The sequence below is a fragment of the Neolamprologus multifasciatus genome, chromosome 3 (genome assembly GCF_963576455.1).
Source record: "Neolamprologus multifasciatus chromosome 3, fNeoMul1.2, whole genome shotgun sequence".
Classification (NCBI taxonomy): domain Eukaryota; kingdom Metazoa; phylum Chordata; class Actinopteri; order Cichliformes; family Cichlidae; genus Neolamprologus; species Neolamprologus multifasciatus.
The window spans coordinates 33262728-33281817 of record NC_140441.1 but is presented as its reverse complement, the minus strand read 5'-3'; the positions used below and the strand labels follow the sequence as shown (position 1 = coordinate 33281817).

At 39.9% G+C, this 19090-nt stretch overlaps 2 protein-coding genes across 2 annotated transcripts in view; one reads left to right on the top strand and one right to left on the bottom strand.

Moving 5' to 3' along the window:
- The window catches only part of trpc5a (transient receptor potential cation channel, subfamily C, member 5a), a 203067-nt gene extending 188039 nt beyond the window's left edge, over window positions 1-15028 (top strand). The window contains exon 18 of the mRNA XM_085153481.1: window positions 285-15028. Coding sequence (XP_085009607.1) covers window positions 285-1313 — 1029 coding nt within the window. The 3' untranslated portion in view covers window positions 1314-15028. The remainder of the gene's footprint in view (window positions 1-284) is intronic.
- Window positions 1-19090, bottom strand: part of LOC146522634 (uncharacterized) — a 518363-nt gene that overhangs the window by 150379 nt on the left and 348894 nt on the right. The gene's annotated exons all lie outside the window — the stretch shown is intronic.

Genomic DNA, 19090 nt, shown 5'->3' with positions numbered 1-19090 from the left:
CTCTGCTTAATGGTTCACCTCCCCTCTCTCAGCCAGTCATCAGCCTCATCTCTCCCACTTACCCTCCTCACCCTCACCCTCGCCTTCCCTTTCTGTGGTTTTTTTCCTTCTTGGTTTTCCTTTGGATATTAGATATTTTTTGATATAGGGATTTAGAATTAGCAGTACGTCCCTCCGAATGAAAAGTAGAAGTGCTACTTTTTTTAAAACCTCAATTTTAGCTTCTCATAGCAAGAAATGTTATATCCTTAGGATTTACATTATGAATTTATGTCTATCTCTAGGAGCTGAAGCAAGACATCTCCAGTTTCCGTTACGAGGTCCTAGATCTCCTTGGGAACCGGCGTCCTCCTAGGCGTAACTACTCCTCCTCCAGTGAGACAATGAAAGATGACGGTGCCATGGCATCTGAGGACGACAGCGAGTCAGGTGAAGGCACCGGAGGAGGCTTGGGAGTCCAGAGATCAAAGAGCGTGACCTTCATGACTCCAGCAGAGGACGACACAAAGCCGACACCAACGCTCGGCGTGTCTGCACTGGTGCGTTCTATTTCTGGAATGACCCAGGTAGAAAGGGGGGTAGGTGGGGAGGAGCTGGAGGAAGGTATTGAATGGGGGACAGAGGAGGAGGAAGAGGAGGGAAAACCAAAGAGCAATGGGCTGAAGACGACCGTCATCTCTCCATCCTCCACCTCTGTTGTCCCGTCGTCATCTTCATCATTCTCTTCAGCGCTCTCATCATCACTCGCTCGTACAAGGAGCCGTCTGCAGCGCCTATCAGGTCCGAGTGCAAAGACGGACTCTTTCAAACGCCTCTCCTACCTGTTCTCCCGCTCCAAACGCAAAGCCCCACCCATGCCTGTCCCTGTTCAGTCCCCAGTCTCCTACACCATCTCTGACGGGTTGCTCCGCCCCTTGGGGAGCCACAGCCACTCCGACTTCGGACTTAGCAACGTGACCAGAAGCGAGACTCACCTGAACGAGATGGGCCGTTCTGTTGACATCAGTAACCCGTCGTTCTCTCCTCGGAGAACGAATGGGCGAGACTCGCTTTTGACACTGCCCCTCCCACCCCCCTGCCCCTGCCAATCCCTGCACTGTGCTTCCAACATGTCTGAGTCCAGCTCGCGCCTCCTGGACTCCAGTGAGGACGTTTTCCAGGGTGGAGGCATGGGAGGATCGGGTGATGGCAGCGTGGATGGAGGAGGGGGAGGAGGAGGGGTGATGATGATGGGCGGTTGGGTGGGACCTTGCGACGATGTCATCGAGGACAGCTGCGAGGTCATAGAGGACTCCGTCACTACACAGCTATAGGAGAAAGGGACTACCAAACTGTTTTTGTTTGTTTGCAAAATGGCTGAATATATACAGAGATGGAGAGAGACAGAGAGAGAGGGCGGAGAATTTGGTGGAATCCATTCTAGAACTTACCTGGATGGATTTGGGATTCTGGAATTCTAGAATGCAGCACACCCGGGAATGGAGCAGGTTCTAAGGATTGACTTGATCGTCATGGTAACACCACAGAGGGCATCCTAAAGTGGCAGATGTTCATAGAGACAGTTTGTCTGGTATATTTCAGGGTTTAAACAGACACTTTCACTATTATGTGAACTTTATTGTTGGAAGGTTCTGGAGATAAATCGCTAGAACTCAGTTAAAAGTCCATAAATATCTATTTGGAAAACTTATTCCAGACAATCAAAGTATCTCAAGTTTGACGTTGTCTGGGATTTTTCAGGGTTCACACACACACCTTTCGCTATCGCATGAACCTCATTGCTTAAAGGTTTTGGAGTTAAGTCGCTATTAATTGAGCTAACTTACCTTACTTGCGAGAACTCAATAAAACCTGTTTGGAGAACATTCCAGTAATTTGAAGTATCACCAGTTTGACATTATCTGGGATTTTTTAAGATGGAAAGTTCACCATTGAGTGAATTTCCAAGAGAGCCTAGCTAGCTAGCTAAACACAGATGAATGTCATTTATCATCAAGTTTTCTTCAGTGTCACAGAAATCCATGTCCGTTCATCCATGGATACATAAGAAATGATCATTGCTAGAATCCAATTCAGCAGATGTTTAACTGCCAAAATATAAACTATGTAAGATCATAGCATTTTCTTACTGTCGCTATTACAGTTTCCAAATTATATCACAATGTCATTTTTAAAATTGGCTATATATATATATATATATATATATATATATATATATATATATATATATTCATGAATAATTATGAATAAAACACAAGAGAAGGAATATGAATTTCCTATTGGGGTAAAAGTATCTAATTAATAATATGAGGATGTAAATGAGGACAAAGTAAATTACGGGAAAAGTTTGAGGCAGTTTTTGCATTGAAAATTTTGTGGAGCTTTGACATGCTGGGGTCTGCATTAAAGGGGTCGGGGAAGATGATGGTTACAATCATCCCACATAAGTACTTTGCCAAATGGAGCAAAGTATACCTGAGCTACTAAAATACTAAGTGTAAGCTCTTGGACAAATTACATTGATTTCTTGTTTTGTGATGAAGGTCTGTTAGGAATTATTTCTCCCTCTCGATGGCAGTCCCCGTCTTTTTGTCTGATCTTCACAGCCTTCACAAAGCCAAACTGTCTTTATATACATCTGCCATTTTCCACAAATGCCACCATGAGACCAAAGGAGTTCATTTAAAAAGGAGCATACTTTTTTTTCCGAAAGATTAAAACACACATCGTTATAATGGGATTACAAGGATTCAAAGTGACTTTGAAAAAGGAAATATCCCTGTTTGGAAAGTTTCACATGATGGTTTCTTTCCCTTTAACCAAACTTTGAATCTGTATCGGAATAAAAATGGAATTAAATCATCTTAAAACCAGTGGAATTTGAATTGAACTTTTACATTCAGCTGAATGGAAGGAGATCGCACACGGAATAACGTCCCCTTTAACCATGGAACAATGGATTTAAATTTGACCGAATCACTGGGATGAACAGAAGCAGCATGGAACCTTTGCTCTGCTGTCAATAGCCTGCACCCTCTCTCTCTGCATCAACAAGGGCCAAGGAACTTTATTTTATCCTAATAACAATTATACTAGTAATAATAATAACGGTAATAATGATAAGAGACTTCTATTAATAATAATGAGGACTATTCTGGTTTCTATACACTGTCTTTGCTTCTATTTGAGTTGCCTACGATATCCTGGCTTCTCGTTCAGCTCTTCCTTAATAAGTACACTTTAACCTGGTGAATAATAAGATATTTATTGTGTGGAAGAGGGAGGAGGGATGGATAAATGGGGGTGGGAGAGAGAACTTAAGAAACGTGGGACGTTTTAAGGAAGGAAGAACAAGGTGAGGGGAAATAAAGGCAGGAGGAATGATTGGAGAATGGAGGGAGAGGAAATGAGGCAAATAAGTGAAGGCACATAGATATGCTTGAATGAGGAACAGATGGACTAAAATGGGGATGAGTTTCCCTTTCTATCTATCTGGGAAATCTATTTAAAAGGGAAATTTCACCAGAATTTCATCATGATTTTTTTTCTCTTGAAGTCGCTTGGTGAGGCGACTTCAAAGGGTTGGCATGAGCAGAGGCTGTTGAATTTTACTCTGGTTAATATACGACTGTCAGCGGTGAAGTAGAGAAATTATGCATGTTTGATCAAAAAAGAAAAAAAGAAAAAACACCGTTACCTGCAACACACACATGCAAGCACACACACATTCACACACTTAAAAATCAGCTTGTGTGATGAATAGCTGCCAGCTAAAAGTATTGGTCTTGTTTTTGTTGGTCTCTCAGCAGGATGACATCACCTCCTCTTATTTCTTATTTGACTGTTTTATTCATTGTGTCCGTCCTTGTCCTCTTTTTTCATAAAAAAGCCCTCTGGTTAGGCAGCTGTCCTGGCAGTAGAAAGCCTCAGAGCAGCAATAAATCAGCATTCCAAAATGTCACGACGTCAACCGCTGTGCATCCTGTAATCATAATGTCACGGCCAGAGCTCAGACAGCAGGTGCGCAGTTAAGTGCTTAGCAGTGCCAGCCCATCAATTTAGTATTTAAAAATCAATGTCTTCTTACTTTACATTCCAGTAAAGAGGATGACGTGGCAACTGCTTTCATACTGTTTGATTTTAGTACTTTTCATTTGAATTAGCAAACATTTCACAATTTGGGATTTGGATATGTTTTTAGTTTCACATTAACTCTTTAGCCCTTCAAGGTCTGCTAGGAGTAACCTCTGAAGCTCCTATTGTGATTGGCCTGTTCAGTACCGTCGATTCCTCCCGTGCATTTCCGGCTACTTTTTCGCGGCAGTTTTTGAAGTTATCAGTGAGAGAATAGCAATCATCCTCTTAGTATAAGGAACAATGAACATAGCATCAATATAAGGATTCACAAATGACAGCAGATTCCTGGAGGTAGATTGTTGAAACAATCAGAATAGACGTGAGGGAATGTACAAAGGAGTGGGACAAAAATGATTTCCCTCCGAATGAATAAAAAAAAAGTGCAACAAAGAGGGCACACCGAGGAGGGAAAAATGTTCCTTTTTTCTATCTGCTGGCACTGAAACATCTGGACACGGCCGCGCTGTAATCAACACATAATGCAGCAGCACACAAGCACATCAGCCATGGTTACATCGTAGGCTCTACATGCCTACGAAGTCTAAATCCTCCTCTGCTTTGCATTGCCTTTGTTTATCTTTCAGACTGCTGCAGCACCTTCTATTATGCTAAATCCATTATTTGATGGATATTTTTGTTTGTTTAGTTTTGTCTGTTTTGTTTTTTAATCACTCTCACTCTTTCCCTTTTTCGGTTGTTTTTGAAGGAGACTAATTTTTTTGTTTGGTAGAGTAAACTCAGGCACAACATGAAGTCAGGCTCAACCATAACCCCAGCAGACCAGCTGGTCTTAATGTCCGGCCACATCAGCTGGTGGTTCAGCTGATACCTTGCTATGCATGCCATTGGCAGATCTTATATAGTGTGTGCTATTTAAGCTGCTTTAGCCTGGCTATAGTTGCTGCACATCTGCAAGCTGCTTTGCAACCATGTCCACTCATAGCCCCTCCTTAAATTGATGTGTCTGATGTAATCAATGTCATATTGTTTGTTACTAATACCTGCTCTGTTCTGTGCTGGGCTGAGAACAGAGCAAATACAAATGACTGCAGATGGAAATAACAATCTCCAGACTGCAGTGTTGCAAAATGGACCCATGGTGTTTCACTGTCATGTTTTACTGCCCTATAGATGAAAATGTCAGGCTGTAATGATAAATTAAAAAAGAGGATTTGTCTGTTGCCACTCTAAAGCATGGCAGAAATTTAGTTTTAGTAATTGCACTCAGTGCGCTTTACATAACATGCTTCATTCACCCATTCATACAAGCGCTTTTTTATGGTTTTTCTATGCAAGTGCTTTCTATCTAACATTCACACACACTGGGCTGAATGCAGACTAGTGATATACATGGAAATGATGCATCCATGTTTTTAATCACACTAACGTAATATTCATGTTGAGCATCGCCACCAACATCAGTGTTTCCGCTGCTTCACCAGAAAGCAGCACAAGTTAGCAGCGCCACTATGAGTTGTAGTAGTTCCTGTTTGCCAACTATGCTGTTTTTTTACAGTATTTTACAGTATATTTGTGATATATACATATATCACAAAGCCTCTTTAAAAAAATTAGAAGTCTTTTGGAAGTCTTGGAAGCTGATTCAGTAGCAGGGCAGGTGAGTTTCCACCCGTCAGTTCCAGCCTCACCTCACTAACCGTTAGGCTTTATATCTGCACATTAAAGAAAGTGCATGAAGCCCATGAAAGAGACATAGTTCTTAGTGGATTTGTATTTTAGGATTCAGCCCATATTGCCGTTATTTTTCTCAATGAAAAGCTTGTAAACACAGCAAGCGAAGATGAATGTCAGTGAAGAAGAACAGTGAAGTTGCCACGCAGGGCTGTAATTTATGGCAGAACTCTCCTCTCTGATAAACTCAAAGCAAGCAACAGAGAGGCAGGACAGAGACCGTGAACCCAGGGGGAGCGACAGCATGTTTTATTTTTTATAAGGCTGACAACAGCAGTGATACTTATTGTAATCATGTAATCATAATCAAAAGCTTTTCAAGGAGTCCTTCCTCATGACACCTTAAACATGAAGAAGAGCAACATTTTTCCTGCTCACTTCCAAAAGTGGTTTGTAAAACTGATTCCAGCACTGCAGACAAACAGTGATACAGCGATCTTTAAGTCTTTCATCTTTGCTACAAGCTGACAGCAGCCTTCTCTACTTTACTACACAATTTAATTTTAAACTTTAGTTACTAATCATAATTATTTGTGCAGATGTAGACTGCTTTGAGCTTTGTCTCAGGCCAGTTAAAAATATACAAGGGACCAGCAAAGCCCAAAGCAAACACCAGGGTGGTGAGACTGAGCAAAATATACACCAGTAAATGTCTTGATTTAACTGTGTGGTCACTTGAGAGGCTGAACTAAACTACTTTAAAAGACCCTCAGTGATGTGAACTGAAAGGGGGAGTATCGTAGAAACACCACTGATAAAATAAGTACAACTTTTAATTTAGAATTTGTTGTTTACCCGAGATGTTTAGCATATTTAAATGTTAAATATGCTAAATGTTGTGTCATTTTTTGTTAAAGTACACACTTCAAAGGCCGGTGACAAAGAGCAAACTAGTACCTGGCCTTCAGTCAGAGCAAAGACAGTTAGGTGACATAGCCTCAAAATTATTTCATGATATTTTATTTGTGATAACGATGTTTCCGACAACATAGAAAAAAATACTGACTATTATGTTATGCTTGCAGGCATCTATAAAAGTTAATGAAGGGCATTTTCCTTTCCAGTGAGCTGATGTCATTGATGACAAACTTCACAGTATAGTGAAATATCAGTAAAAAAGTGTTATTTCCTTGGAAATTTGAAGTATAAGTACAAAATAACTATTTAAGATTTTAGTGTAACAAAAATTAAAATAACTTAAAACTGCCAATTGTCTCATTGTTGAAATGATACAATATGACATGAAAACTAATTCTGTTATTATTGCAGATGATATGGGAGGCAGGAAAAGATGGACATAGCTAACCTGACATCACACACCAGTGTCTGAAGTCCTGTTTTGAATAAGAATACTTTATTAATTCCAGACAACATTATATAATTTGGAACCAGGTGTCACAAGCAATATGGAAATCCCACTGAAACTGGCTGCTTATTGGCTGATTGACATGTCTTATATATACTACCATGCATAATCCCTCCCTTTGAAACTTAGGTTCCCCAGAACTTACAAAATGCACTTAATGTTTTATCTAGTATGACCTGAAGTGAGTGAGCACATCAGGATTCATCAGGAAAGGTTTGCAGAAGTCAAGACCAAGGACTGTTTACCCCATTGGCTTCTATAGGGTTGACGATTTTTTTTTGTAGTATCGCCCCCTGCTGGTGATTAAAAAGAATGCCGATCTAAGACTGCAAAGATAGTTGCTTCATATTTCAGACAATTTTTTGCTTCTTTTAGCTCTTTGTTTTGAAATGATTTCCATCTTTAACCTTGTCTGTATCATTGCAACACTCCTCTCATGAAGTCCTACCTGACCAAATGAGGGGGAGATGGAACATTGTGAAATTTGTAGATCGAAGGTGCATAAAGATTTATAGGTGGTAAAGTTGTGCAAATGACAAATCTAAAATCTTTGAGTCTGCCCTCATGTTTACAAAGTCTTAAAGCTACACCAGTCAATAGTAATGACTGTGCAATATGACTTGTGTAGTTATTGGTAGAAAAAGTTGCTATTTGTCTGGCGGGTGTGAAAATGACTGCACACACACTCCCCGTGAAAATGCTAAAAAGTGATAATACATCAGTGGTGTGTTTTCAGGTTGTTGCACTAACCTCAAGTAGCCCAGAGAAAATCAATTAATCCAGCTCTAATGCATCAGGATATTAGAAAAATGTGGATTAATATTTGAATAATCTTTTGATCTTGTGTGAGGCTTCAGGCATTTAATAAATCGATGTTTTGATCGGCTGGCTCGCAGACTGGACTTATGCTGAGCAGGAAGGAGTTTAAGAAATGTAATAGCTTCTAAAAACGCTCCTTAAAGTGATAATTAGCATCAATTATTGCATCAGTGGAGTAAGTAAAGCTCTTGATGATCTGCAGTGAAAATGAGAACCCGGAGGAAAAGGAGGGCACAAGTAGAGGTGCATTTTATTAAACAAATCTTGACATTCAAACTAAACACAACAGAAAGGACAAATCTAAACTATCTAAAGGAACAACCCAGGGTCGGCGCCGTGAGAGAGATTCAGCTGAGGAGTTGAAGGGTGATGTAGACAATCTGATAAAGACTGAAAGGAGAACATAAACAAAGGCCGCTACACTCCACGTGGAGTCGTACTTATGGCTGCTGAAGGGTCTCCTTATTAAAAGTTAGGGTAAATATTGCGGCTGCAATTCTAAAGACGGTCACAGCAATTTATAATCAGCAACTGCAGCAACTTATACACCTCTCTGATGGGTGGATGCAGTCATGTCCATAACCTGCCTATGATGTTTCAGATTCATTCAGGTGTTCCTACAGATCCAGCTTCCCTTCAGTTCAGTTTAATGTGATTTAGATATCACAAATCAACAACAACATTGAACTCAAACCGCTCTTTCCTGTAAAGAACCTACAGTATTAGATAGAAAACCCCAGAAATCGGACCACCCCCTAAGTGGACGACTTGTCAATGTTATGAAGGGGCCAAGTCACTTTTAACAGGAACAGACCTCCAACTGAACCAGACTCAGGGAGGGGCAGCCATCTGCCGTTACCGGTTTTGGTAACGGCAGATGGCTGCGGCAGATGAGATATATATATATATATATATATATATATATGTATATATACACCGATTGATTTTGTTTATATCTGCAACAAACTTGCATCCAATTGGGTGGAGTTTCAACCACACAAAATAGGTGCTGCACCTTCAGGGAGTCCAATTGGTATACTCTGTGTTGGAGTGCTTTATAGGCTGCTTCCACTAATGAGTTGAAAGGAGAAATGAGGTGGCTGCAACGCAGGAGATAGAGCAGATCATCTACTCTAATCGGAAAGTTGGTGGTTCAATCCTTGGCTGCAAATATGCCAAATATCCTTGGGCAAGATGCTAACGCCTAGTTGTTCTCCGATGCATCCATCAAATCATGAATTTGTGTGAAAAAGCTGGCCATCCAGTGCTTGTGTGAATGAGTGAATGAGACAAGATGTATAAAGCGCCTTGAGTGCTCAGGTAGAGTAGAAAAGAACCAGTTCATTTACCAAAAGTGTAGGGGCAGAGCTGGAACTGGGCTTAAATGCACAAAGAGAAGCAAGGACAAGGTGAAACTGTTCAGGGGCGACTCTTGACTTTAACTTGACACCGTGGTGAATTTTAGAATTTAGATAAACTGACAAATGCTCAGAACTGGAAATATCACAGCTGATTTTCATTTCAACCATACAGCCTCCACTTTAGTTTCTTGCCCATTGCCATCTTGATATTAAAAAAAACCAAAAAACAAATTCCCCTCCGGGCAGTCTTTATCCTTCAAGCTCAGGTCCTCTACCAGAGGCCTGAGAGCTTGAGGGTGGACAGTATCATGGACATGGACAGTATCTTTGCTGTCCCTAGGACTGCGCTGTTCTGGAAAGATGTCACGGAGTCACTGCACCTAGTGCTCCGATGAGAATTAAACTCAAAGTGTAGCTAAACGTGTAACAGAAAGGAGATGCAACAATAACAGAAGAAAAACAAATATCAGTGAAATATCATGGAGCATAAAACATCTGCAGTGCTGTGTTCTACTACAGGTGATTAGTCCGTAATCACTATTACCTTCACCCACCACATCTTCCCGAGCTGTTCTCTGAGCCCCTGGTACCAGCTTCTCATGTTGCTTCTTCCTGATGTTACTGTCATTCGTTATTGCCACGTTCCCCACTACTCTGTCTGGTTGGCTAGCCATCACCAGTTTCTCTGTTCTTATCTGGTTCTCAGAGGATCTTAGCTTGATCATTCTCAACCATCCTAGGGGGCATCTCCCATTTTGACCTTGGGATGTCCAGCCCATACTCGCCACAGATGTTTCTGTATACAAGATGGCCACTTGGTTACGGTGTTCCATGTATGCCCTACCTGCTAGCATCTTGCACCCCGCTGTTATGTGGAGGGTGCAACATATAAAGGGAAAATGTGATGATGAATACACAGAAGGGTAATCAGGGCAGAGTGGAGACACCTTAAAAGCAAAACTAAACACAAGGCACTAGAAACATAAACGTACTGTAGCTTAAGTAAAACAGGCAGTGTTCTCCTGTGGAAAGACACAGGAGGACAAAAGGAAACAGAGCAGAATATAATTTAATACTGGCCTTTGCTATCCTTATATATTTATATACTTTTTGGAACACATTTAGACAAGTGCATGGATTTCTAGATCACCAGTTAACACATTTGCATAAGCACTAAACACGGTTTGTTCATAAAACTAACCTGCCCTCCATATGTCACTATGCTTCACCAATATCATCCCCAGCCTATTTATTTGTGAATGCAACTCTGAAAAGATTTTACATTTAAAACAAAAAATGTAATAAAATTAAAAGTGAGGAAAAATAAAATTGAAAAGGTCAGCACCCAGAAAGAGAAGTGGAAAGATTTAAAAAAACAACAACAACAACAAACAAACAAAACAGGATCCTCTGTTACCATGGCAACCAGCCTGCATGACACCACCCCATAATCAGGACTGTTCAGGTCTCATAATCAGTCAGGCTTCCATGTGCACTGAAATTCTGACTATTACTTACCACAACACAATAAAATTGCAACATTGCTGTCATTGTTGCACCAATCGAAGGCTTTTATTTTGAAATGTAATGTCTGAGTGAAGACACTCGCAGAGGAGCATTGATAATTTGATAAAGTCACTGCAGTCATGTGTGTGCTGCCCTTAAAAGATTTCAGATCACACCACACCAGACTCAACAGGCCGCACGTGCCATTTGGCAGAGCATTAATAATCAATCACTGTGGTAGCTCAATATCAGTAATGCCTGTATGTTCTCCAGAGTGTGAGTGTGTGTGTGTGTGGCCATGGTGTAATTGATCCAGCCAGAATCCATAACTAGATTCTGTTTTGCTCCTGATTAATAGGTATTGACTTTGTTAGAGTTGTACCCAATCAATGTGTGTGTTTATATCTCAAATTGTGTCATTGTGAGGACCAAGTTTGGGAGTTTTGGGACATTTGTTGAAGTTGAGGGAATTTTGACAGCTCTGATGAGGGTTAATGTTGATTTTAGGGTTTAGAGTAAAACCTGGTTGGTTTTTGAATTTGAAGTGGCATTTAGTTGTCATAATCACATGAAGAGTGTCCTCACAAAGCTAGAGATACAGACATGTGCCGGTCCAGGAGATAGAGAGGCTGAGATATAGAGAAACAAGCAGAGCGTTATTGAAGAGGATATATGTTCTAAGTGGGCATGCAGTGATACACTGTGGGGTATAAAAATAGAAATCAAGCAGTGGTAAGGACGGGAGGAGACGTGTGATTCATCTTATGCATTATTCACTCACACGACCACTGACCAGCTGCAGGTTTGACTGTGAATTGCTTGAGGCAGCCGCAGCCTCCAGTCCACTTTAATAACCCTGGTCGAATGTGAATCAGCCTTGTCTCAAGCAGCAACCTCCGAGGCTAATAAAATTACACGAAGTGCTAAAAAATGCAGTTCCTCCGACAGCCACTTGAGGCTGAATCCAAAGATAGACTTCTATGTTAAAAATACTACAGCATTAAAAAGCTGGTTTACAGCCCAGAATGAAAAAAATGGGTTTGTAATGATTCTTAACAAGAGTATAGAGGGTTAGTTATTTTGTAACTCATCAATCTGGGCACAGGAGTTGGGCAAGATTTAGTAGACCACTCCCTGCCTGCAAAATCTCACTCGCACTAATAGAAATCAGTAGACTGGATCTCTCTTTGCCTGTGCAGTCGGTGCCTTGAAACAGAAGCATCTCACATAATATAGATTGCTCCAAGAAGTTTGCACTACAGGTTTAGGAAGTGAAATTTTAGGGTTCACCGCCCCCCTCTCCTGGCTCAAAACCCCCCAGCATGGTGTAAAATGTGAAGTCCAGTGAGTAATGTCACAGTGGCTCCATTCATATTTTAATGCAGTTTGTCCCTTGTTTTCTATTACAGGCCTTCATGTGTTTGTGTAAAGGAAGAGACATTTTTTTAATCACATTTACACAGGGCACATGTTTGTCCATTATTACCATTCAAAAATGTGCTTCAAAATAAAGGTATTATACATAAACAGCAGTAAAGAGCCGTTTTAAGAAAAGTTGCTATTGGTCAACTATATTTCAAGTTTCTGAGTTATATATAAAATTACACATTTTAGAGTTGTTGGGCATTTAGATTTTCATATTAAAATTAGTTCTAATGTCAAGATTTATAAGAAAAAGCATGACTAAAAAACGGTTGAGTTAACAAATAAAACTTGACCTCTTATTGAGGTCAGATTCAGAAAGTTACAAAAGGGCACGAGGCCAAGAAACAAGAATACACAATGCTGACATAAGATCTAACAAAAGTCAAAGGGTGACTGGAACTAAATATACACAGAAGGGTAATTGGGGTAGAGTGGAGACTATTGGAAAGTAAAGCTAACCAAAAGGCACTAGAAACGTAGCTTAAAGTAAAACAGAGTAGCTAACTTTAAGCAAGGGAAAAACACAAGAGGACAAAAGAAAACACAGAGGAGAACATGATTAACTACTAAATTATAAGTAGAACTGAATACTCAAAATACTAGAAATACCTCTGAGCTGAAAAGTTAAAAAAAACAACCCTCTGAAATCAGAAGACAGTTAATATCATTCATAACCAAAAACAGGCACGTGCAGAGGGGGGGGCTAGAGGGGCTTGAGCACCCGCCCCTTTCCTGATGGGTGCCCAAAGTGCCCTTTTGTTGAGGCAACTTTTTAAAAAAATATTATTAATTTATTTATTTTTTTAAATGTGTGTGTGCGTGCGGAGTCCTGTCTGTGCCCCTCAACAATAATATATACTATTAATCACAGTTTTGCTAAATAAAAGGATCTGGCTTGCATCAGTCACATGATCACATTTAACCAATGATCGCCCTTGACGGCAGAACGCGCTGGTTACGAGCCGGGAACGAGCTCACAAAGAGCACACGCATTTTTTGCGGTCCGGAGCTGTAGGAGAAACACAAGTTAACTCAGAGACACAGACTGATGCGACAAAACCAGTAAGTAGGTGTACAGCGTACACTGTAGTGTATAGCACACAGGAGTATTAGCTTATTACGTACACGTTGGTAAGCTGTCTTGTTGCAACTGACGAACTGAAACAAACGAGCGTGCTGTGTGTGCAACAGCGCGACAAACATTACCTGTCCTTTTATTAACTGCACAAGTAGTGCTGGTCATAGCTGCTGGCTACCTGTGTAAGGCTGTCATGGGTCTGTAGCTCTGTCCACTGTTTTAGAGAATATATTTAGTTTTAAAGTAAGTTTCCGGGCTTTTCCTGCCTTTCTGGAGGGATTATATTTCACTAAAAAACGATCTAATATGCATGTCTACATAATTATGCATTATTATAATTATAATATATTAAAAAACACATGCTGTATTTTAAAGAACATACATTAAGAAGCAGATTATATTAGATTTATATTTTACATAAGACAAAATTTGGATTTTACAGCAGTAAAATTATTGTATCTCTACAGTTTAAAAATGTAATAAGCTTTGCCCCTGCACAGAGTGGATAGTGAAACAAATGGAATCATCATAAATACATTATTTCATATTTATTACTTCCCCCTCCTCATTGCTTTATTATTGTAGCTCTAGTAATAAATAATAATGTAAGGATTCTGGATCAGCACAGTGATGCCCATAGTATATACAGTATTCTGAAGAAGGTCTAAAATGTCACTGTGTGCGTGCATGTGTGTGTTTTATGTATATGGATTTAAAAAAAAAAAATATTACTCATGATATAACATTGTCCAGACATGCCTGGTAAGGACATGAGGAGGAAACAGTAGGAGCTGTGTGAGGCTACTAAAGGCAGTGGATCCCTCAGCAGCTGGATTACAAAGAGCACATGTACCAGTTGTACCAGCTATAACATTTTTCTCTCATCATTTTATTATAGATTAAGTGCAAGAGTTGTTAGGTGTGGATTTTTAAATTATAGTTTATTGCAATAGCAAGTTGTGCCTTGTTCTCACATAGACAGCAAGTGGAGAGTGATATATGAAATGATGGGATGGAAGGAAGAAGAGAAGCAAAGAGTGATTCACAGGCAGAGCCTAAATTATTTCTCACAGTTTTTTGTGAGAAAGTGCTGTCACCAATCTTTGCATTTTGTTATTATCTCATGACACTTGTTTAATCAGCTACCATCTCTCCTATGGACTTTTTAATGTCTACAGTCTCAGATCAACACAGCCCTGCCCTCCAGCACTATCCACAGCAACCCCTCAACAGCAACATTGTACCCATCAGGTAAAACGTCGGCTACATTTGCTTTGCCTTGTTGCCCATATTAGATTCTTGATGAATGTGTGTTGTTGTTATTCAGCCTGGTTCAATGTGCCCCTTTTTAACTTTGAGCACCCGCCCCTTTAAACCTCTCTGCACGGCCCTGACCAAAAACCAAGGTAAAGCCAAAATTCATAGACCATGGACATTTAACCTCATTCATATATTCAGGCTCACATAAATGTATGCATGCAGAATCACAGGAAAGGGCAAGATTTCGGTTTTCCACAAATCTCAAGTGTGTTGACTGATCACATTTGAGATTTGACAAGTGCCACACTTGGAAGATAGTCAGTGCTCTGCGCTTCATACTGGAATGATGTGCATTCCCACAGTAAGGTGGTTTCATTTAGATTGTGATTTAGGGTAGCAAGGACTGGATTTCAGCTGCTGGCTTTCAGTGTTTTTTCATTCACTATTATAGGAAGCAGGTACAGGAGTGGCTCAAAGGTTTCCAGAAAAGGTGTATTTAAATTATGTCTCAGAAGGAGGGTTTTTTTTTTTTTTCGCTTCATGGCATCATCAACAGTCAACTATCGTCATAGAAAAGACAGGCCGACTAGATCATGTCTCAGTCCTTACTGTTTCTTTTTAATTAGATTGAAAAAAAAGAAGACAAAAAGCATAGTTAACAGGAAGTTTCTGCCAAACTGCTCAACAGCCATGAGTTTGGCTGCTTATGAACATATCAGCCTGTAGTTTTGTGGGTAACTCTCATGCATTTTCTCAACCAATCATATGTCATTCATTAGTATCCTTCACTCTCATTAGAGTTACTCCAATTGCCTCGAAGTTAAATTAGTTAAAGTAAAGTGCTCAACTTGTTCTTGTCACCAGATAGCAGGTACTTAGTTTTTGTTTTTTTGTCCCCTGTCATTGCCAGAAGTCTCTGATCACTGCTGCTGTTCCCTTCCTGTCTGTATGCACATAAAAGCCAGTGACTGAAGGTAATGAGTTGTTTTACACTAATATCAGGACTTCCATACATCAGTCCACTTATCTAGCTAAGAGTGATGGTGGTATTGGGGTCTATCCTGGTTGTCACAGAGTGGGACTAGGGACATGTCATCAGTTAGTCACTGGGCTATCTGGCTAAATAGAAATGAGCATTAACACTAAAACTGTCTCCAGTTTCCTGCATTAATCAATAATCAGTTTCCTGCACGTGTCACAGCGGTTGCTGCTGCTACTCATCACACAAGCACTTTCTCACATACACACACAGTGACAAACAGGTACACACAGTACACATACAATATATGAGTATATCATTCAGGTTCCCCTCTCACCTTCTAAAGGGATTTTGAGCTTTAAGAATAAGAAACCTGTCCTTGTTTCGTTTTTTTTTTCTTCTTTTCTTTGTTTTTATGGATTTCCACTTGGATGAATGTATGACTGTGTTATTTTTCTAGAACCGGACGGCTAGCGCACGTTGTTGACTCTTTAATAAAGGCATCCTTAGAAAACTGGGCTGTGGCCGGGCTGTTTCTTTGACTTTAACCTGTGTCTGAGACTTTTTCCTTTTCAGTTATCCCGCAGGAAAGGACGTAAGGGTCAAACTTGAATTTGAAAACCACCTGAAATTGTGAGACATTTGATCATCACTTAATCATTAAATCCGCATTGGAGCTCTGATTAACTGCAAGTTATATATTTTGCAGCCAAAATAGAAGCCTTAAAGATATGTAATTCCACCACTGGGAACAAAAGTACTATACAAAGTTTATAGAATGATTCATGCTTTCTCACTCATTCTGTCACCCCTTCCTGTTACCATTCAAAATCTGCTAAAATAGAAATTAGAGGTACTTATTCTTTTTTCTTCCAAATTATCTTCACCAAATTGCAAAAACAAGTGTAAACATCATCTTTGATGGCGAAAGAACAGAAATATGAAGAGTAGTTCTGAGAGATTCTGCAGAGGCTGATGAGGGCTTAATTGAATTGATGTAACCAGAGAAGAGACTGAGAAGATCAAAGAACCGAAGCTACGGCAGCGATTGGGACCCAAACACCTGCCGCGAGTCTGTAAAGCCAGCTGTGAGTTTAAATGTGCACTCACAAAAGGCACTTTTAACAGGAACACTTGTTTTGTCTGTTCTGGCTCCGGTTATTTTTAGAGGCGCTTGGAGACGAGGAGGACTCACTCTGAGATTTAATTGACATCCTGTCGGGTGTTTCGAGGTGCCTGACTGCATGACTTTTCTCCTGACAGAACGGGTGCAGCGAGTCGTAAGAAACCCGCTCACCATAAAAGACTCGGGTGTGGTTTCTAATGCCAAATATAACCTGGCTGAGCCATGTAAATTAGATCAAGAGGAGCTGACTTCCTTATGTAAGAGGTGGGAGTTGTTAATGGAGCGCACAGTGCTGTCAAAGTGCTTTTCATTTACTTTTGCATATTCAGTGGTATTGCACTAAAAGCCACGTGTGGGGCTTTTAAAAAATTTTATTTATTCATTTATAATTCTTCACGCTATATTGTGTTATGATTTCAACCAACTACAATTAATTTGTCAGAATGTATAATATTTCAGCTGAAATGCCTTACAAAAAAGGCATTTCAGCCACTTTTCAGGTTTGAAAGTGAAGAATTTAAACAATATTTCTAATCTAGTTTCTAATTCTAAAGTAATGGCCCAGTCCCACTAGACCAGGCGTATCAAACATAAGGCCTGGGGGACAGAATCAGCCCAGCAAAAACTCCAATTTACCCCACAGGGTGTTTTTTTTTTTTAAAGATTTAAGGGTGGGCTTAACTTTTACATGTACAACAATATTTTCTTGAGTTTTTGCTGCTGATAAAGACCTCCCCCATGGCCACTGACTACATCAAAGTAATTAAGTGATAAATAAACATTTATATGAAAGTTCCTTTTTTTCACAATCTATTGTAGAAATATCTGTGTTTTTACGATGGATCCACAAAAATGGGCATTTTCAGGAACTTTGTGTTATATAATGACTAGACAGTCTGACCAACCAGCTACCAGTACCAGTGTATTTTCTGTCATTTTACACATTTATTTCTTACAGTGTAAGCTGAAGGAGCCATGCTGAGAGATTTTATTTACTCCAGCAGGATTTCTTTATCATGTAGAAAAACTGAGATGTTCTGATGAAATTGCATGTCTTTATCTTAGAGATCAAAGTGGACTGTATGTGGCCCACGATGTGAAATTAGTTTGACATCTCTGCACTAGAGTAAAAATAAAATGACAATCTCCTGGCAACTAGGAAAAAAATCAATGGTCATCCGGTACATTGAAGTTTTCCGCATTCAGCCACTAGTTGTAGGTATCTGAACAAAACCAGTTCACCTGCAGGTGACCAGTTTCAATTAAGTCAGTTGCACAGGTTGCCTGGTTGTTGGCAGATTGCTGACAATTGCAGTTAATCTGAGTCTGTCTCCACTGAGTGCAGTGCAGTTTTATTTATTTAGCACTAAATTACAACAACATTTAATGTGCTTTATACTGTAAGCTAAAGACCCCAATAGCCAAATGATCCCCTGTGGGCAAGCACTTGGCAACAGTGGCAAGGAAAAACTCTGTTTTAACAGGAAGAAACATGTTGAACCACTTTGACATAGGGAACACTACTAGTCAACTGGTTTTATTCTGATTATATTCCTATGTAACAGCAAGGCTACTAAGCACTATTGTCAATTTACAGTTTAATTGCTGTCCTGCAGCAACTATGTCACCAGCTGTGGGGCAATTTCTGAATCTCTGTTTCAAATCTGTGAGCTGAACTCTTAAAGTAAATATTTAGTGTACGTGTATTTGATTTTCATCAGACAGCAGATGATCACTGTGTTAAAACAAACAGTGATAATGATAGCAGACTTGCTTTTTTATTGCTGTCTCAATGCAAAGTTGCTTTTTGAACAGCAACAGATTGCAAGCTGTTGATAGTTTGCTGCGCACAGTGACAAATATTTTTGCTTGTGCTGCCGGCTCCAACCACTGTTTTCGCTGATGTGACTGCAGTAGGAAAACTCTCCTGATGATTTTATGACCTCGGTGGCTACTTTCAATGATTATTTGATATAAATGGTTGTAAACTATTATGTTTACAACCAATTATGTTCTACTTGTAGATTACTGAGAGCACAACAAGGAGAGACTGAACTACTGTTAATGTCATTCATTCACAGCTCATGTCGATACAGACAAGATGAAGGAAACACTTTTTAATTTCATCTTTCTGTACGAGTCATCATGGCAGACTGACGCTTGTTAACATGGATACACACAGTTAAAATGTAACCGCCACCTCATTTGAAACCAGCTTTTTTTGGCTCCCCTCTTATATTCACACAGCGTCACAGTAGTGGATGGATCCAATATATTTGATTTAGCACAGACTTTTACACCCTATGGCCTTCCTTATGCAGCCCTCCCAGAGGTTTGTCTC